The 21,825-nt window shown below is 44.8% G+C and overlaps 1 protein-coding gene across 5 annotated transcripts in view; it reads right to left on the bottom strand.

Annotated features, from left to right (window-relative positions):
* The window catches only part of LOC134350861 (serine/threonine-protein phosphatase 2A 65 kDa regulatory subunit A alpha isoform-like), a 140,182-nt gene that overhangs the window by 109,484 nt on the left and 8,873 nt on the right, over positions 1 to 21,825 (bottom strand). For all 5 annotated transcript variants that reach the window (XM_063056638.1, XM_063056635.1, XM_063056636.1 and 2 more), the window contains exons 5-6: positions 20,241 to 20,388; positions 3,165 to 3,320 (exon numbers count right to left, since the gene is read on the bottom strand). In XM_063056638.1, coding sequence (XP_062912708.1) covers positions 3,165 to 3,320; positions 20,241 to 20,388 — 304 coding nt within the window. The remainder of the gene's footprint in view (positions 1 to 3,164; positions 3,321 to 20,240; positions 20,389 to 21,825) is intronic.

Below are 21,825 nucleotides of genomic sequence, written 5' to 3'. Positions count from 1 at the left end.
TGTGTATGGAACTGGAAGAGATAGCAAAGGTACTTAATAAATACTTTGCTTCAGTATTCACTACAGAAAAGGATCTTGACGATTGTAGGGATGATAAAGGGTGGACTGAAAAGCTTGAGTGGTAGATATTAAGGAAGAGGATGTACTGGAGCTTTTGGAACACATTAAGTTGGATAAGTCACCGGGTCCAGATGGGATCTGCCCCAGGCTACTGTGGAGGTGAGGGAGATTGCTGAGCCTCTGGCGATGATCTTTGCATATCAATGAGGACGGGAGAAGTTCTGGAGGATTGGAGGGATGCGGATGTTGTTCCCTTATTCAAGAAAACGTGTAGAGATAGCCCAGGAAACTATAAACAAGTGAGCTTTACTTCAATGGTTGGTAAGTTGATGGAGGAAATCTCGATAGGCAGGATTTATGAACACTTGGAGAGGAAAAATATGATTAGGAATAGTCCGCATGGCTTTGTCAAGTGCAGGTCGTGCCTTACAAGCCTGATTGAACTTTTTGAGGATGTGACTGAACACATTGATGAAGATAGAGCAGTAGATGTAGTGTATATGGATTTCAGCAAGATATTTGACAAGTTACCCCATGCAAGGCTTATTGAGAAAGTAAGGAGGCATGGGATCCATGGGGACATTGTTTTGTGGGTCCAGAACTGGCTTGCCCACAGAAGGCAAAGAGTGGTTGTAGACGGGTCATATTCTGCGTGGAGGTCCGGACCAGTGGTGTGCCTCACGGATCTGCTCTGGGGCCCCTTTTCTTCGTGATTTTTATAAATGACGTGGATGCGGAAGAGGAGGGATGGGTCAGTAAATTTGCTGATGACATAAAGGTTGGGGGTGTTGTGGATAGTGTGGAGGGCTGTCAGAGGTTACAGCAGGACATTGATAGGATGCACAACTGCACTGAGAAGTGGCAGATGGAGTTCAACCCAGATAAGTGTGAGGTGGTTCATTTTGGTCGGTCAAATATGATGGCAGAATATAGTATTAATGTTAAGACTCTTGGCAGGGTGGAGGATCAGAGGGATCTTGGGGTCTGAGTCCATAGGACACTCAAAGCTGCTGCGCACGTTGACTCTGTGGTTAAGAAGGCATACAGTGCATTGGCCTTCATCAATCGTGGGGTTGAATTTAAGAGCCCAGAGGTAACGTTGCAGCTATATAGGACCCTGGTCAGATCCCACTTGGAGTACTGTGCTCATTTCTGGTCGCTTCACTATTGGAAGGATGTGAAAACCATAGAAAGGCTGCAGAGTTGATTTACAAGGATGTTGCCTGGTTTGGGGAGCATGCCTTATGAGAATAGGTTGAATGAACTCGGCTTTTTCTTCTTGGAGTGACGGAGGATGAGAGGTGACCTAATAGAGGTGTACAAGATGATGAGAGGCATTGATCTTGTGGATAGTCAGAGGCTTTTTGCCAGGATTGAAATGGCTAGCATGAGAGGGCATAGTTTTAAGGTGCTTGGAAGTGGGTACAGAGGAGATGCCAGTGGTAAGTTTTTTGCGCAGAGAGTGGTGAGAGCGTGGAATGGGCTGCTGATGACGGTGGTGGAGGAGGAAACTGTAGGGTCTTTTAAGAGTCTCTTGGATAGGTACATGGAGCTTAGAAAAATAGATGGCTATAGGTAACCTTAGGTAATTTCTAAGGTGAGAACATGTTCGGCACAGCTTTGTGGACTGAAGGGCCTGTACTGTGCTGTAGATTTCTATGTTTCTATTTATCAGGACTGAAAAGGAAGAGGGCAGAAGCCTGAATGAGAAGGTAGGGGGTGGGGGGAGGGTAGAAAAATTACTGGAAGTTGGAGAATCACTGTTCATACCGTCAGGTTGGAGGCCACCCAGATAGAGTGAAGTGTTGTTCCTCCAGCCTGAGTTTGGCCTCATCACGGCAGTAGAGATAGCAGTGGACAGACATGTCAGAATGGAAATGGGAAACAGAATTGAAACAAAACTCCTGCCTTTTGCAGTGGATGGACAGAAGGTGTTCAACAAAGCGGTCCCCCAATCTGCCTTGGGTCTCACCGATATAGAGGAAGCTACATTTGGAGCACTGGATATAATCAAGGACTTCACAAGACTCACAGGCCAATTGATTCACACCTAGAAATGGCCCTGAATGGTGGTGAGGGAGGATGTGAATGGGCAGGTGTAGCACTTGTCATGTTTGCAGGGATAAAAGCCAGGCCGGTGATCAATAGGGAAGGATGATTGAACCATGAAGGCACATAGATTTCTGGATAAATTTATTGAAAGTGTATTCTATTCCATACCCCGGGGTTGTGATTTGAGAATTCTGTAACTGGAGCTGTAACACCAAGGGGGAGGATGTGTTGTCCGAATGTTCTCCCTCTCTATTGATCTTTCGTGGAATGGTGAAAAATAACCTTTATTATATTTCTATATTGAAACTTAATATAATTTTTGTATTGTACTGCAGATGCCACAAAATAACAAATTTCATGATAGCAACACACATCAAAGTTGCTGGTGAACGCAGCAGGCCAGGCAGCATCTCTAGGAAGAGGTACAGTCAACGTTTCAGGCCGAGACCCTTCATCAGGACTAACTGATCTCTTACTAAGTAAGAGATCTCTTACTAACTTTTCCTTCAGTTAGTCCTGATGAAGGGTCTCAGCCTGAAACGTCGACTGTACCTCTTCCTAGAGATGCTGCCTGGCCTGCTGCGTTCACCAGCAACTTTTATGTGTGTTGCTTGAATTTCCAGCATCTGCAGAATTCCTGTTGTTTGCGTTTTAAATTTCATGATATATGTCTTTGATAATAAACCTGATTCTGAATGCTGGGGAGAGAAAGAGGGGTAAATTGGGGAGAGGAGAGAGGGGTGAGATCTGCCAGTGGAAGAAGTCAGCAAGTATGGCAGCAGCTATGGAGGGGAATAAACAGCCTGATGAAAGGTCTTGGCCTGAAATGTCAACTTTATACTCCTCCATAGATGCTGCCTAACCTGCTGAGGTCCTCAAGCATTTTATGTGTGTTACTCTGGATTTCCAGCATCTCTCAACCTCTGGCCTTAAGGGATGTCACAGCCTTAACAGCTGCAGATGCAGCCTGTTGAGTAAGATTTACTCCCATTAACCACAGGTCACTTTTTCCCCTCCCTCCCATTGATGCATGGCTCCCTCCACCAGCATACCACGGTGAACTTGTCTGCCACCATGTAGCGCACACGCCATGATTTGTCCTCCATGGCCTGGCGAAGCGTGGGCATCACCATCTTCTCCAGCTCCTCGTGCTTCAGCAGCTGTGCAATGCTGACACAGGCCTCAACGGCCAGCAGCCGTACAGAATCCTGCAAGGACAGCAGAGAATAGTCAGTGAGGAGCGCCAGGCAGCAGACAAATTCTGGCTTGCCGACATCACTTAGCCCATCTTACCTGTCTAACCTGTCTTTTGCTACCCAAGCATGGTAGTGTAGCAGCTATTACATTGTTAGCGATCCAGACTCAATTCCCAATCTGTAAGGAGTTTGTACATTCTCCCCATGACCGCGTGGGTTTCCTCCATGTGCTCTGGATTCCTCCAACATTTCAAAGACATACAGGTCAGGAAGTTATTGTTCACTTGGGTGTAATTGGGCAGTGCAGGCTCGTTGGGCCAGAACAGCCGGTTACTCTCTAAATAAATTCCTCCTACATACACCCCTGCATTTATTAGCACCTTGTCACAAGTAGAGGTAGAAATCTATCTATTTATATAGATATACAGTGCAGATAGGCCCTTCTGGCCCTTCAAACCACGCCACTCAGCAAACCCAATTTAACCCTAACCTAATCATGGGACAATTTACAATGACCAATTAACTTACTAACTAGTATGTGCTTTGGGCTGTGGGACGAAACTGGAGCACCCGAAGAGAACACACGCAATCCAAGGGGAAGACATTCAGACTCCTTACAGATGACGTCGGGATTGAACTCCAAACTCTGACGGCCCAAGCTGTAATAGTGTCGCACTAACTAGCCAATCCCTAGTTGGTTCTTCAACCCAACCAGTCAATGCCAACTATTAAGCACCCATTTACACAAATGCTCCCACATTCCTATTAACTCCACCCTGATTTTACCTCTCACCCACACACGTCAGGAGGAATATCCTGCAGTGGGAGGGAAAACAGCCAAAGGTCGTGGTACATATTGGTACCAATGACATAGGTAGGAAAAGGGAAGCGGTCCTGAAAACAGACGACAGGGAGTTAAGAAGAAAGTTGAGAAGCAGGACGACAAAAGTAGTAATCTCAGGATTACTGCCTGTGCCACATGACAGCGAATATAGGAATAGAATGAGGTGGAGGATAAATGCGTGGCTGAGGGATTGGAGCAGGGGGCAGGGATTCAGATTTCTGGATCATTGGGACCTCTTTTGGGGCAGGTGTGACCTGTACAAAAAGGATGGGTTGCACTTGAATCCCAGGGGGACCAATATCCTGGCGGGGAGGTTTGCTAAGGCTGCTGGGGAGAGTTTAAACTAGAATTGTTGGGGGGTGGGAACCGAACTGAAGAGACTGGAGAAGAGGCGGTTGGCTCACAAATAGAGAAAGCTTGGAGACCATGTGTGAGGGAGAATAGACAGATGATAGAGAAGGGACACGCTCAGACCACTGGTTTGAGATGTGTCTATTTTAACGCAAGGAGTATTGTGAGCAAAGCGGATAAGCTTAGAGCGTGGATCGGTACTTGGAGCTATGATGTGGTGGCCATTACAGAGACTTTGATAGCTCAGGGACAGGAATGGTTACTTCAAGTGCCGGGTTTCAGATGTTTCAGAAAGGAAAGGGAGGGAGGCAAAAGTGGTGGGGGCATGGCAATGTTGATCAGAGATAGTGTCATGGCTGCAGGAAAGGGGGATGTCATGGAGGGATTGTCTACGGAGTCTCTGTTGGTGGAGGTTAGGAACAGGAAGGAGTCAATAACTCTACTGGTTGTTTTTTATGGGCCGCCCAATAGTAACAGGGATATCAAGGGGCAGATAGGGAAACAGATCCTGGAAAGGTGTAATAATAACAGAGTTGTTGTGGTGGGAGATTTTAATTTCCCAAATATCCATAAGACAAAGACAAAGGAGCAGAAGTCAGCCATTCGGCCCATCGAGTCTGCTCCGCCATTTTATCATGAGCTGATCCATTCTCCCATTTAGTTCCACTCTCCCACCTTTTCACCATAACCTTTGATGCCCTGGCTACTCAGATACCTACCAATCTCTGCCTTAAATACACCCAATGACTTGGCCTCCACTGCTGCCCGTGGCAACAAATTCCATAGATTCACCAACCTCTGGCTAATAAAAATTTTTTCCCATTTCTGTTCTGAATGGGCGCCCTTCAATCCTCTCGTATTAGACTCCCCCATCATGGGAAACAACTTTGCCACATCCATGCTTTTCAACATTCGAAATGTTTCTATAAGGTCTCCCCTCATTCTTTGAAACTCCAAGGAATACAGTCCAAGAGCGGACAAACGTTCCTCATATGTTAACCCTCTCATTCCCAGAATCATTCTAGTGAATCTTCTCTGTACCCTCTCCAACGTCAGCACATCCTTTCTTAAATAAGGAGACCAAAACTACCCACAGTACTCCAAGTGAGGTGTCACCAGCACCTTATAGAGCCTCAACATCACATTCTTGCTCCTATACTCTATTCCTCTAGAAACGAATGCCAACATTGCATTCGCCTTCTTCACTACTGACTCAACCTGGAGGTTAACCTTAAGGGTATCCTGTACAAGGACTCCCAAGTCCTGTTGCATCTCACAACTTTGAATTCTTTCCCCATTTATATAATAGACTGCCCGTTTATTTCTTCTGCCAAAGTGCATAACCATACACTTTCCAACATTGTATTTCATTTGCCACTTCTCTGCCCATTCTTCCAATCTATCCAAGTCTCTCTGCAGACTCTCCGTTTCCTCAGCACTACCGGCCCCTCCACCTATCTTTGTATCGTCAGCAAATTTAGCCACAAAGCCATCTATTCCATAATCCAAATCGTTGATGTACAATGTAAAAAGAAGCGGCTCCAACACGGACCCCTGTGGAACACCACTGGTAACCGGCAGCCAACCAGAATAGGATCCCTTTATTCCCACTCTCTGGTTCCTGCCAATCAGCCAATGCTCTATCCACGTATGTAACTTTCCCGTAATTCCATGGGCTCTTATCTTGTTAAGTAGCCTTATGTGTGGCACCTTGTCAAAGGCCTTCTGAAAATCCAAGTATACAACATTCACTGCATCTCCATTGTCTAGCTTACTGGTAATTTCCTCAAAAAATTGTAATAGGTTGGTCAGGCAGGATTTTCCTTTAAGGAATCCATGCTGAGTTCTGCCTATCTTGTCATATGCCTCCAGGTACTCCATAACCTCATCCTTGACAGTCGACTCCAACAACTTCCCAACCACCGATGTCAAGCTAACAAGTCTATAATTTCCTTTTTGCTTCCTGGCCCCCTTCTTAAATAGTGGAGTGACATTTGCAATCTTCCAGTCCTCTGGAACCATGCCAGAATCTATCGACTTTTGAAAGATCATCGCTAATGCCTCCGCAATCTCCCTAGAGCAAGGAGTTTAGATGGGGTGGAGTTTGTTAGGTGTGTTCAGGAAGGTTTCTTGACACAATATGTAGATAAGCCTACAAGAGGAGAGACTGTACTTCACTTGGTATTGGGAAATGAACCTGTCAGGTGTCAGATCTCTCAGTGGGACAGCATTTTGGAGATAGTGATCATAATTCTATCTCCTTTACAATAGCATTGGAGAGAGATAGGAACAGACAAGTTAGAAAAGTTGGAGTAAGGGGAATTATGAGGCTATCAGGCAGGAACTTGGAAGCTTAAATTGGGAGCAGATGTTCTCAGGGAAAGGTACAGAAGAAATGTGGCAAATGTTCAGGGGATATTTGTGTGGAGCTCTGCATAGGTGCGTTCCAATGAGACAGGGAAGTTATGGTAGGGTACAGGAACCATGGTGCACAAAGGCTGTAGTAAATCTGGCCAAGAAGAAAAGCTTACGATAGGTTCAGAGAGCTAGGTAATGTTAGAGATCTAGAAGATTATAAGGCTAACAGGAAGGAGCTTAAGAAGGAAGATAGGAGAGCCAAAAGGGGCTATGAGAAGGCCTTGGCGGGCAGGATTAAGAAAAACCCCAAGGCATTCTACAAGTATGTGAAGAGCAAGAGAATATGACTTGAAAGAATAGGACCTATCAAGTGTGACAGTGGGAAAGTGCGTATGGAACCGGAGGAAACAACAGACGTACTGAATGAGCACTTCACTTCAGACTTCATTATGGAAAAGGATCTTGGTGTTTGTAGTGATGACTTGCAGGGGACTGAAAAGCTTGAGCATGTAGATATGAAGAAAGAGGATGTCCTGGAGCTTTTAGAAAGCATCAAGTTGGATAAGTTGCCGGGACCAGATGAGATGTACCCCAGGCTACTGTGGGAGGCGAGGGAGGAGATTGCTCAGCCTCTGGCGATGATCTTTGCATCATCAATGGGGATGGGAGAGGTTCCGGAGGATTGGAGGGTTGCGGATGTTGTTTCCTTATTCAAGAAAAGGAGTAGAGATAGCCCAGGAAATTATAGGCCAGTGAGTCTTACTTCAGTGTTCGGTAAGTTTATGGAGAAGATCCTGAGAGGCAGGATTTATGAACATTTGGAGAGGTATAATATGATTAGGAATAGTCAGCATGGCTTTGTCAAGGGCAGATCATGCCTTACGAGCCTGATTGAATTTTTTGAGAATGTGACTAAACACATTGATGAAGGAAGAACAGTAGATGTAGCGTATATGGATTTCAGCAAGGCATTCGATAAGGTACTCCATGCAAGGCTTATTGAGAAAGTAAGGAGGCATGGGATCCAAGGGGACATAGCTTTGTGGATCCAGAACTGGCTTGCCCACAGAAGGCAAAGAGTGGTTGTAGATGGGTCACATTTTGCATGGAGGCCGGTGACTAATGTGAGCCTCAGGGATCTGTTCTGGGACCCTTACTCTTTGTGATTTTTCTAAATGAGTAGGATGAGGAAGTGGAGGGATGGGTTAGTAAGTTTGCTGATGATACAAAGGTTGGGGGTGTTGTGGATAGTGTAGAGGGCTGTCAGATGTTGCAGTGGGACATTGATAGAATGCAAAACTGGGCTGAGAAGTGGCAGATGGAGCTCAACCCAGGTAAGTGTGAAGTTGGTAGGTCAAATATGATGGCAGAATATAGTATTAATGGTAAGACTCTTGGCAGTGTGGAAGATCAGAGGGATCTTGGGGTCCAAGTCCATAGGATGCTCAAAGCAGCTGCGCAGCTTGACTCTGTGGTTAAGAAGGCATATGGTGTACTGGCCTTCATCAATCGAGGAATTGAATTTAGGAGCCGAGAGGTAATGTTGCAGCTATATAGGTCCCTGGTCAGACTCTACCTGGAGTACTGTGCTCAGGTCTGGTCACCTCACTACAGGAAGGACTTGGAAACCATAGAAAGGGTGCAGAGGAGATTTACAAGGATGTTGCCTGGATTGGGGAACATGCCTTATGAAAACAGGTTGAGTGAACTTGGCCTTTTCTCCTTGGAGCGATGGCGGATGAGGTGACCTGATAGAGGTGTTTAAAATGATGAAAGGCATGGATCATGTGGATAGTCAGAGGCTTTTTCCCAGGGCTGTAATGGCTACCACAAGAGGGCACAGGTTTAAGGTGCTTGGGAGTAGGTACAGAGGAGACGTCAGGGGTAAGTTTTTTTAAGCAGAGAGTGGCGAGTGCGTGGAATGGGCTGCCAGCAGCGGTGGTGGAGGCAGATACGATAGGGTCTTTTAAGAGACTACATGGAGCTTAGAAAAATAGAGGGCTATGGGAAACCCTAGTAATTTCTAAGGTAGGGACATGTTCGGCACAACTTTTTGGGCTGAAGGGCCTGTATTGTGCTGTAGGTTTTCTATGTTTCTATGTAAAATTTACAGCGTAGCTGATGAACCCACTGATCCTGAATGTTGTTGGAATGTGGGAGGAAATGCATGTGATCGCAGGGAGAATGTGCAAACCCCACACAGACAATGCCAGAGGTCAGGATTGAACCTAGGAGGAAGAAGCTCGACATGCTATTCCACTGTGTTATCGGTGTTCAAAGGACAGTAGCCATCCCTAAATGCATCCTCCTCCCCAAATGGAGGCAATTCAGATTAAATTAAATTCCTCAGCTCCCAGTGGGGTGAATTTGAACTCATTCTCTGGACCGCCCATATCTTTGAAATATAAACAAAAAATAAACAACTGGAAACTTAGCCGGTCAAAGAGCATCTGTGGACAGAAACAGAGTTAACATTTCAAGTAGACTATCTCTTGAGAGAGCTGGGAAAGGAGAGAGAAGAGTTAAAGGTAATAATTAGCTTTATTTGTCACAAGTATATTGAAGCATACAGAGAAATGCGTTGCTTGCGCCAAATACCAGCGCAGTCCAAGGATATGCTGGGGTATGCCCACACTGTCGCTATGCTTCTGGTGCCAATATAGCATGTCCACAATTTGCTAACCTTAACATCTTTGGAATGTGGGAGGAACCCAGAGCACCCAGAGAAACCCCACATGGAGAGAACAATAACCGCTACATTATCAAGCCGCCCCTAGAAAATGAGTAACTGGAAATGCAATCTAGTTACTCATTGGGTTACCTGACCACAGCACTATACTGCACAGATCCCATCTTTCCAGAGAGCTTACTTCCCATGTTGTGGCGTCTCCAGTTCTGGTCAGTCTGGCCAGGCACTTTCTCAGTCTAAACATGGCACATGGCTGGTGCAGTCACTGAGATGGACACAAGAATGTCAGGGAATACGAGTAGGAGTAAGCATTCAGACCTTCAAACCTGCCTGCATTCAACGTGATTGTTGTTGATCTGTCACAGGTCTTTTCTGCATTAGCCCCCCATCGCCCTCAACCCCAACCTCTTTAAATCCTTCCCCCAATGATCCAACCTCCACCAAACTGCAGAGTAGAGAATTGCGAGTGAGGCTTGTGGGAAAGAGGGCTTATCCTCAAGACTGAAAATGCCTCATGGAGACTGGACTGGCTCACGATGGTCTCCCTGACAGGCTACGGTAGAGTAGTGATAAGCATGACAACTATTACACCTCAGGGTGTTGGAGTTTGCAGTTCTATTCCAGCGTCCTCTAAGCATTCCTTCCTGTGCACACATGTATTTCCCCCAGCTGCTCCAGTTTCCACCCACCGTCCAAAGACACGCCAGTTGCTAGGTTAATTGGTCATTGTAAATAGTCCTGTGACTAGGCTAGGATTAAATTGATGGGTTGCTGGGTGACACAGCTCAAAGGGCTGGAAGGGCTTGTTATCAGCTGTATCTCTAAATAAACATGTCAAGTGGAGAATGGCCAACAAGTGTGCAGAAAGGTGGTTCTCACAATACCTCTAGGGGAGGTTCAAGCTTACTGTCATCATAGGCACCACACCAAGGGTATAAGTGCCAGGAAATACAGCTTTTGCAGCAGCAGTACAAGATGAGGACAAACACGAGTTCACATAAACTTGTTATATATTTGCACAGTATAAAATACCCATGCGCAAAATAAACAACACACTTGGATTGTTTCCTTTGGAGCAGCGAAGTTTGACAGATCTGATAGAGAGACAGAGTAGACAGTCAGTATCTTCTTCCAAGGGTTGAAACATCTAATACCAGAGGACATGCATTTAAGGAGAGAAGGGATAATATTATAGGAGATGTGAGAGGCAAGTTGCTTTTACTTTAAAAAAAAGGGTGGTAGGTGCTGGAATGTGCTACCTGGGGTGGTGGTAGAGTCCGATACATTCCGGACTTTAAAGAGGTTTAGATAGGGACATAAATGTGAGGAAAATAGAGGGATATGGATATTGTGTAGGTACAAGGGATAAGATTAGCTGGCCCTTTGATTAGTAATTTATTTAGTTTGGCACAAAATTGTGGGCTGAAGGACCTGTTCCTAAGCTATAGTGTTCTATATTCTATATCTGGATTCCTACACATTCCAAAGATGTGTGGATTGGTAGGTTAATTGGTCATGTGACCTGTAATTCTGCAGAGCAGGCTTATTGGGCCAGAAAGACCTGTTACAGTGCGATATCTCTAATTAAAAAGTCAATAAATATTGACAGTAGTGGAAGATTAAATAAGAAAACAAAATAGTTTAAGACAGTATTATGATTGGTCAGGTTGGGTCAAGAATTTGATGGCAGTGGGGAAGAAGCTGTTGTTGTACCTTGAGGTGTGGGTCTTCAGGCTCCCGTAACTCCTGCCTGATGGAAGCATCAAGAACAGGGCAGAACCCGGTTGGTGGGGGTCCCTGATGATGGATGTTGCCTTGATGGAGTTGGCAGAGTATCTTGGGGGGGAAATGGCTTATTTTGGTTGAAAGTCGCTTCTGTTGTGTTGATTGTGATTGGTTCGTTTAAAGTCTGTGATGCTCTTTTCCTAGTGGTTAGCTTTCACACCTCGACGCCTATTTCCATTTCCAGGTACCTTGAGGGTATAGAATAGCATGTGCAGGAGGCTTGCTGTCTCTCCCCTTTTAACTCAAGTCAAGTCAAGTCACTTTTTATTGTCATTTCAACCATAACTGCTGGTACAGAACATAGTAAAAAGGAGACAATGTTTTCCAGGACCATGGTGCTACATGAAACAATACAAAAACTACACTGAACTACATAAGGAAAAACACAAAAAACACACTAGACTACAGACCTATCCAGGACTGCATAAAGTGCACAAAATAGTGCAGGCACTACAATAAATAATAATAAATAATAAACAAGACAGTAGGCACAGTAGAGGGCAGTAGGTTGGTGTCAAGCCAGGCTCTCAATATTAAGGAGTCTGATGGCTTGGGGGAAGAAATTGTTACATAGTCTGGTCGTGACAGCCCAAATGTTTCAGTGCCTTTTACCAGATGACAGGAGGGAGAAGAGTTTGTATGAGGGGTGCGTGGGGTCCTTCATAATGTTGTTTGCTTTGCAGATGCAGCGTGTGGTGTAATTGTCTGTGATGGCGGGAAGAGAGACCCCGATGATCTTCTCAGCTGACCTCACTATCCGCTGCAGGGTCTTGCGATCCGAGATGGTGCAATTTCTGAACCAGGCAGTGATGCAGCTGCTCAGGATGCTCTCAATACAACCTCTGTAGAATGTGGTGAGGATGGGGGGTGGGAGATGGACTTTTTTCAGCCTTCACAGAAAGTAGAGACGCTGCTGGGCTTTCTTTGCTACGGAGCTGGTGTTGAGGGACCAGGTGAGATTCTCCGCCAGGTGAACACCAAGAAATTTGGTGATCTTAACGATCTCTACAGAGGAGTTGTCAATGTTCAGTGGAGAGTGGTCGTTCCATGTCCTCCTGAAGTCAACAATCATCTCTTTTGTTTTGTTTACATTCAGAGACAGGTTGTTGGCTCTGTACCAGTCCGTTAGCCGCTGCACCTCCTCTCTGTATGCTGACTCATCGTTCTTGCTGATAAGACCCACCACGGTCGTGTCATCAGTGAACTTGATGATGTGGTTCGAGCTGTGTGTTGCAGCACAGTTGTGGGTCAGCAGAGTGAACAGCAGTGGCCTGAGCACACAGCCCTGGGGGGCTCCCGTGCTCAGTGTGATGGTGTTGGAGATGCTGCCTCCAATCCAGACTGACTGAGGTCTCCCAGTCATGAGGTCTAGGATCCAGTTGCAGAGGGAGGTGTTCAGGCCCAGTAGGCTCAGCTTTCCAATCAGTATCTGAGGAATGATTGTGTTGACTGCTGAACTGAAGTCTATGAACAGCATTTGAATGTACGTGTCTTTTTTGTCCAGGTGGGTTAAGGCCAGGTGAAGGGTGACGGCAAAGGCATCGTCTGTTGAATGGTTGGGACGATACGCAAACTGCAGGGGGTCCAGTGAGGGGGGCAGCAGGGTCTTGATATGCCTCATGACGAGCCTCTCGAAACACTTTGTCTAAGGCACGCTGGACAAAACCATTAGGAAGCTATGCTCTGTGCACACTTTTAACTAAGCATCTGTGTGTTGAATATTTAGTTCTATAGTGTGTGTACTTGGGGCAACTTAAATGTTTGGTCAAATTTTTACTGCTTGTAAATAAATGATCAATATACTTATTCCTAGTCTATTTTTTTCTATCTCACTCACCAAACCCGTGAAACTGCTTTATTTTTACATTTTGGTGCTGCGAGCGGGGTTTGGCTGTTTTGGGGCAGAAAATTCAATTCTTTAGAAGGTTATTTAACCATATAACCATATAACAATTACAGCACGGAAACAGGCCATTTCAGCCCTTCTAGTCCATGCCGAACGTTTACTCTCACCTAGTCCCACCGACCTGCACTCAGCCCATAATCCTCCATTCCTTTCCTGTCCATATACCTATCCAATTTCTTTTTAAATGACAAAATCTTACCTGCCTCTACCACTTCTAATGGAAGCTCGTTCCACACAGCTACCACTCTCTGAGTAAAGAACTTCCCCCCTCATGTTACCCCTAAACTTTTGCCCCTTAACTCTCAACTCATGTCCTCTTGTTTGAATCTCCCCCACTCTCAATGGAAAAAGCCTATCCACGTCAACTCTTATCAATCCCCCTCATAATTTTAAATACCTCTATCAAGTCCCCCCTCAACCTTCTACGCTTCAAAGAATAAAGACCTAACTTGTTCAACCTTTCTCTGTAACTTAGGTGCTGAAACCCAGGTAACATTCTAGTAAATCTCCTCTGTACTCTTTCAATTTTGTTGACATCTTTCCTATAATTCGGTGACCAGAACTGTACACAATACTCCAAATTTGGCCTCACCAATGCCTTGTACAATTTTAACATTACATCCCAACTCCTATACTCAATGCTCTGATTTATAAAGGCCAACATATCAAAAGCTTTCTTCATCATCCTATCCACATGAGGTTCCACCTTCAGGGAACTATGCACCATTATTCCTAGATCCCTCTGTTCTACTGCATTCCTCAATGCCCTACCATTTACCATGTATGCCCTATTTTGATTAGTCCTACCAAAATGTAGCACCTCACACTTATCAGCATTGACTCCATCTGCCATCTTTCAGCCCACTCTTCTAACTGGCCTAAATCTCTCTGCAAGCCTACTTCATCATCCACAACTCCACCTATCTTAGTATCATCTGCACACTTACTAATCCAATTTACCACCCCATCATCCAGATCATTAATGTATATGACAAACAACATTGGACCCAGTATAGATCCCTGAGGCACACCACTAGTCACCGGCCTCCAACCTGACAAACGGTTATCCACCACTACTCTCTGGCATCTCCCATCCAGCCACTGTTGAATCCATTTTACAACTTCAATATTAATGCCTAATGATTGAGCCTTCCTAACTAACCTTCCGTGTGGAACCTTGTCAAAGGCCTTACTGAAGTCCATATTGACAACATCCACCGCTTTACCCTCGTCAATTTTCCTAGTAACCTCTTCAAAAAATTCAATAAGATTTGTTAAAGATGACCGTCCATGTACAAATCCATGTTGACTGTTCCTAATCAGACCGTCTATCCAGCTAATTATATATACCATCTCTAAGAATACTTTCCATCAATTTACCCACTACTGACGTCAAACTTACAGGCCGATAATTGCTAGGTTTACTCTTAGAACCCTTTTTAAACAATGGAACCACATGAGAATTACGCCAATCCTCCGGCACCATCCCCGTTTCTAATGACATTTGAAATATTTCTGTCAGAGCCCCTGCTATTTCTACACTAACTTCCCTCAAGGTCCTAGGGAATATCCTGTAAGGACCCGGAGACTTATCCACTTTTATACTCCTTAAAAGTGCCAGTACTCCCTCTTCTTTAATCATCATACTTTCCCTTACCTTGTTTCCCTTATCTTTCTCCTTAGTGAATACCGAAGAAAAGAAATTGTTCAAAATCTCCATCTCTTTTGGCTCCGCACATAGCTGTCCACTCTGATTCTCTAAGGGACTAGTTTTATCTCTCACTATCCTTTTGCTATTAATATACCTGTAGAAACCCTTTGGATTTATTTTCACCTTACTTGCCAAAGCAACCTCATATCTTCTTTCAGCTTTTCTAATCTCTTTCCTAAGATTCTTTTTACATACTTTATATTCCTCGAGCACCACATGCACTCCATGCTTCCTATATTTATTGTAGATCTCTCTTTTTCCAAACTAAGTTTCCAATATCCTTTGAAGACCATGGCTCTCTCAAACTTTTAACCTTTCCTTTCAATCTAACAGGAACATAAAGATCCTGTACCCTCAAAATTTCACCTTTAAATGACCTCCATTTCTCTATTACATCCTTCCCATAAAACAAATTGTCCCAATCCACTCCTTCTAAATCCTTTCGCATCTCCTCAAAGTTAGCCTTTCTTCAATCAAAAATCTCAACCCTGGGTCCAGACCTATCCTTCTCCATAATTATATTGAAACTAATGGCATTGTGATCACTGGACCCGAAGTGCTCCCCAACACATACCTCCGTCACCTGACCAATCTCATTCATTAACAGAAGATCCAACACTGCCCCTTCTCTAGTTGGTACCTCTATGTATTGCTGCAAAAAACTATCCTGCACACATTTTACAAACTCCAAACCATCCAGCCCTTTTACAGAATGGGCTTCCCAGTCTATGTGTGGAAAATTAAAATCTCCCACAATCACAACCTTGTGCTTACTACAAATATCTGCTATCTCCTTACAAATTTGCTCCTCCAATTCTCGTTCCCCATTAGGTGGTCTATAATACACCCCTATAAGCGTTGGTACACCTTTCCCATTCCTCAATTCCACCCAAATAGCCTCCCTAGACGAGCCCTCTAATCTATCCTGCCATAGCACCGCTGTAATATTTTCTCTGACAAGCAATGCAACATCTCCCTCTCTTGCCCCTCCGATTCTATCACACCTGAAGCAACGAAATCCTGGAATATTTAGTTGCCAATCACACCCCTCCTGCAACCATGTTTCACTAATAGCTACATCATCATATTTCCAGGTATCAATCCATGCTCTAAGCTCATCCACCTTTCTTACAATGCTCCTAGCATTAAAATAGATGCATTTAAGAAACTCTCCATCTCTTACTCTCTGTTTATCCCTAATGGTGCAAACACCTTTATTATCTTTTTCTTCCTTCTCCCCTACATCTCCGGTCTGAGTGCCCCTCTTCTCTGTCACCTGCCTATCCTCCCTCACACACTTTCTACCTGCTTTCTCTATTTGTAAACTAACCTCCTCTCTCCTAGTCCCTTCAATTTGATTCCCACCCCGCAACCATTCTAGTTTAAAGTCTCCCCAGTAGCCTTCGCAAATCTCCGTGCCAGGATATTGGTCCCCCTAGGATTCAAGTGCAACCTGTCCTTTTTGTACAGGTCACACCTGCCCCAAAAGAGGTCCCAATGATCCAGAAACTTGAATCCCTGCCCCCTGCTCCAATCCCTCAGTCACACATTTATCCTCCACCTCATTCCATTCCTACTCTCACTGTCACATAGCACAGGCAGTAATCCCGAGACTATTACCTTTGCAGTCCTTCTTCTCAACTCCCTTCCCAACTCCCTATATTCTCCTTTCAGGACCTCTTCCTTTTTCCTACCTATGTCATTGGTACCTACATGTATCATGACCTCTGGCTCCTCACCCTCCGACTTTAGGATATCTTTGTTCTGAATGAATATCGATTATGTGTAACTAGGGGCCGTGCACAATCCGGATTTGATGGAGACAGACGTGAGAAGCGCCGAGGAACATCTGGAGTAACTTCTGAAATGCCTGCTTCGCTGCTGCTGCTACTGTGCAATCGAGAATCTCTGGAGACGAAGGCCCCAAATCCTCGGCTTTGCGTATTGCCTGTTGCCGGGGCCGGGGTCGAAGCACTCGGCAGAGATGGTGCTCAGTGCTCGGTGTCGAAGAGGAGGTCGGAAGCTCGGAGTTTTTCGGACGGACTTGGAGTTGGACTGTGGTTGGATGCTTCCAGGATGCTGCACCGGCAAGATGGCGGTGCTGGAGGTTTACCGTCTGCGTGAGATAATGGGACTCTCGAGAGACTTTGAGACTTTTACTGTGCCATGGTCTGTTCTTATTAAATTATGGTATTGCTTTGCACTGTGAACCATATGTTATAATTATGTGGTTTTTGTTAAGTGTTTTAAGTCGGTTTGTTATGTGTTTTTGTGATATCATTCTGGAAAAACATTTTATCATTTCTTAATGCATCCATTACTAAATGACAATAAAAGGGGGCTGCGTGTCCTCATAATCATAATCATAGTATCAGGATACAGGTGTTCCCCCGCTTTTCGAATGTTCGCTTTACGAAACCTCACTGTTACGAAAGACCGTAACAGTTACGTCGACTGTACCTCTTCTTAGAGATGCTGCCTGGCCCGCTGCGTTCACCAGCAACTTTGATGTGTGTTACCTACATTAGTTATCTGTTTTCGCTTTCCGAAGGTGTTTTCACTGTTACGAAAAAAAAGCAGCACCCGGGGAAAATCAGCACGCTAAAAAATCAGCGCGCAATAAAAGGCAGCACGCGCCCCAAGCAGCCGCTCTCCCCCGGATTCGGAACGGCATTGCTTAAACACGTGCCTGTGAGCAGCCGTTTGCAAGATGAGTTCTAAGGTGTCGGAAAAGCCTGAAAGAGCTCGTAAGGGTGTTACACTTAGCGTAAAACTAGACGTAACTTAGCGTAAAATTAAGCGTTTTGATAGTGGTGAACGAAGTACAGACAATGTGAGTTTGGCTTGTGGAAGCTGACAAACATGATGTTGAAGAGGTTTTGGCATCCCATGACCAAGAACTGATAGATGAAGAGCTGATGCAATTGGAAGAGGAAAGGATAACAATTGAAACTGAATACAGTAGCGAACAGACCGAAAGTGAACTTGTCCAGGAACTGAACGTGAAGCAACTGCGTGAGATTTTCGCTGCAATGATGAAGTACGACTTTAATTTTGAAAGGGTACGTAGGTTTAGGGGGTATTTGCAGGATGGTTTGAGTCCTTACAAAGAACTGTATGATAGAAAAATGCGCGAGGCTCAGCAGTCAAGCAAGCCTTCCACATCAGCCACAGCAGACGACGAACCTCGACCTTCGACATCGAGGCGGGCAGTCATAGGAGAAGACGAGCTGCCTGCTCTAATGGAAACAGACGACGAGATGACACCCCAGTGTCCCACCACCCCGCGATTCGCGGAGAATGTAGCACACAGCACATCTTTAAGAAAAAAGCCGAAATAAACATGCTAATTAATTAGGTGCCACCCGACACTGTCGCTGTCCCAATTCCGGTAAGTGATACTACACTGTACATACATTATTTCCACTTTATATAGACTGTATATTTTTACGTGTTATTTGGTATGATTTGGCAGCTTCACAGCTTAAAGGTTACTGGAGAGCGCTTGCGCTGTGTTTTTGCCAACAGTGCTTGTGTGAGATTTTTTGCCGACGGCACTTGCACGAGATTTTCGCTACGGAGAACAGTGCAGTAATGATTGTGGAAAAGTATTTCTACTTTATATAGGCTGTATATTTATCATATCATTCCTGCTTTTACTATATGTTACTGTTATTTTAGGTTTTATGTGTTATTTGGCATGGTTTGGTAGGTTATTTTTGGGTCTGCGAATGCTCACAAATTTTTCCCATATAAATAAATGGTACTTGCTTCTTCGCTTTATGACATTTCGGCTTATGAACTGTTTCATAGGAACGCTCTACCTTCAGATGGCAGGGGAAACCTGTATCTTTAAAAGAGAGATACCGAGTCCCAGAGTAGAATGATAACAGTGAGGGCATTGGGAGTCTTGCTAACTTATTAATCAGTTATGGAATGCCAGTAGATTGGTCAGGTAAGTTTGATTTTGCTGGGGTTGAAATTGGACACCACATTGTGTCCATACTTAAAATTATTGGGTTTTCCCAGGGGAAAGGATAGCCAGTGAGATGCTTCCTGGTTGTTTACAGCCTTATAGCACCTGGTTAAGTGAGTGCTTTAAGGGCTGATGTTTCTCTATGTACTTTTTGTTCAACTGGAAGGTCCCAACTCTAAAAGTGATTTCCCCACCTGACAGGGAATGTTGGTAAAGGTGGTATGATAAGCACAGGTATAAGGTGGATATGGCAAGTATGAGCAGGAACACAATTCTGGGATGGCTGTGTCTATGCCAAATGGTGTTGTGAAGGTGGGCACTCACTGGACACTGAATGGTACTTAGGGGATTTGCATTTCCTAGGCCTTCCTGTAGATCCCCATAGGGTGACGCTGCTGATATATGGTGCCATACATATTCTACCCCAGTATTCTAGATGAGCACTTAGCCCGTGCCTGATCAGTGTAGTGAAAGGGCTAATACAGAGGAAGGGAGGCTTCGAATGATAGCCTTTCCCAACATAGTACAGCCAGACTATCCCAGTAACTGATATCGATGGCTTAAACTACCTGTTCACAAAGAAAGGTGGTATTTGTACTGTTATTGGTCAAGAATGCTGCACCTACATTCCTGATAAGTCAGGGTACTGTAGTACAATGGGTGGGGGTTGACTATTGGGTTTACAGTACTGCGCATTGTATTTCTGTTCTATATGTAGCTTAGGAAATCCACAAGGGTCATATTGTCATGGTGTCATGACTTTCAAGGGTGGAGTGTACCGTGGGGCGTGTGGTTTATTTCAGTCGAAAGCTGCTTCCATCGTGTTGATAGTGATCGGTTCACTTAAAGTCGTGATGCTCATTTCCCACTGGCTGGTTTCCATGCCACAATGCCTGTTTCTGTTTCTGGGTGCCTAGAGGGGTATAAAATAGCATACATGGGAGGCTAACTCTCTCTCCCCTTTGTCTAAGGCACACCGCACAAAACCATTCAGGAGGCATGTCCTGCAAACACTTTTAACTGATTGAATATTTAGTTGTAGTTTGTGTAACTTGGAGAAACTTAATGTTTGGTCAAAATTTTACTGTTAGTAAGTAAATGATTATATACTTATTTGCTGTTAGTGTTTTCTGTCTCATTCACCAAACCCATGAAACTGCTTCAACAACACAATGAATCCTACCATTTCCTGTAGCCTCTTGCTGTCCTTAACCTAGCCTGGTTCTAGAGGTGGCTGTAGTGCTAACATGCTAACATTGCAAGTCTCGGGCACAGACATGCTGGAAGATTAAGGGATGATATGCTGCCATACCTGTTCGTCTGTGGCCAGGTTGGTGAACATGGGCAGGATCTCAGACTTGATGTTCTCCGGCTCAAGAACTTTTGCAAACTCACCCAGTTTGGAAGCGGCTGCTCGCCTCACCATGGGGGTATCATCAGTGCAGAGCTGTTTGAAGTACCTGTGGGTGGGTCATAGAGGGTGGTGGAGTGAAGGGGAAGGGAAGCAGGACAGGGGTGGGCCACCAACAAATATTTCAGAACAGAAATGTAAAACCGGGAGGGGGTGGGGGGTAAATGGGGAAATAAAACTTTGTAAATGCAGTGCTGACAACAGTTAACCTGAATTAAATTGTTAATAGCACAGTAACAAGCTGTAAGACCATAGTATTAGGACCAGAAATAAGCCATTCGGCCCATCAAATCTGCTCATTCTGTTGCTGTCTGTAAAGAGTTTGTACATTTTCCCTGTGACCGCATGGCCCTCCTCTGGATGCTGTGGGTCCATCCACGCTCCAAACATGTATGGATCCGTAGGTTAATTGGTCATGTGGGTGTAACTGAGGAGCACAGGCACGTTGAGCTGGAAGAGCCTGTAACCGGGATGTATTTCCAAATTTAAAAAATAACAATAGTGCAAGATTGAGAGGGAACACAGAACAGTGTGTGATGTATTATATCTTTTCAGGTCATGGCTGATATATTATCCTTATCAACCCCATTCTCCTGCCTTCTCCCCATAACCACTGACACCCTTACTAATCAAGAACCTCTCAACCTCGACTTCAAATATACCTAATGACGACCTCCACAGCCATTTGTTGCAAATAAAAAGACACTGAGCTCCTCCAATCCATGCCAAAGTTCCTACCTCATACCAGCCTCCCAACACCACCTCTGATTACACTCTCTGGTACAGGTTCCGACACCTCTCCTCACTCGATCACTTGCTGTGGGAGCTAATTTCACAGTCTTTCTGCTTCCTGGGTGAAAAAACGTTTCTCATGAAAACCTGATTGGATTTACCAAAGACTCTCTTCTATCATTAGACCCAAGCTCTTATACCGCCCACAAATGGAATTATTTTCTCCATCAAACCATTTCTTCATTTCAGAGATTTCTAACTATTCACTCACTCTACCTTTTCCCTCCTGGAAAAAAGAGGAAAGGCTGATTAAACTCCCTTGATAGTATCAGCACCTTGTAACTAGAGAATCTTTTACACTCAGTCTATTGCTTTTAAAGCATTGGGTACTGTATATTTCAAGCGGAGTGTATGGGATTTCCAAGGACAGACAGCATCTCTGTGAAGGGACTTGTCTCATCCATTCTGGGGAGCTCACTCACCTTTGGTCCCCACCGAACACTCACTCCAATGAACTGTTTGCATGTGACAGCTGCCACACTCCAATACAACACTTCAACTGGTGGGCAAAACCAGGTGAGGGTAGCTAGTGGCCTCATAACCCCGTGAGATAGGGACGTGCCTGTCTTAGCATGTGAAGTCATCTCTGACAGACTGGGTGAATGAGATCCAATGGCCAAGAACGTGGCTCTGCAACGCTTTGTGGAGTGAGAAGGGCAAGACAAGGCACTGAAGAAGTCAGAGTCATCTGTTG

The sequence above is a fragment of the Mobula hypostoma genome, chromosome 8 (assembly GCF_963921235.1).
Source record: "Mobula hypostoma chromosome 8, sMobHyp1.1, whole genome shotgun sequence".
In the NCBI taxonomy this organism is placed as follows: domain Eukaryota; kingdom Metazoa; phylum Chordata; class Chondrichthyes; order Myliobatiformes; family Myliobatidae; genus Mobula; species Mobula hypostoma.
This window is presented reverse-complemented; position numbering and strand designations above follow the sequence as displayed.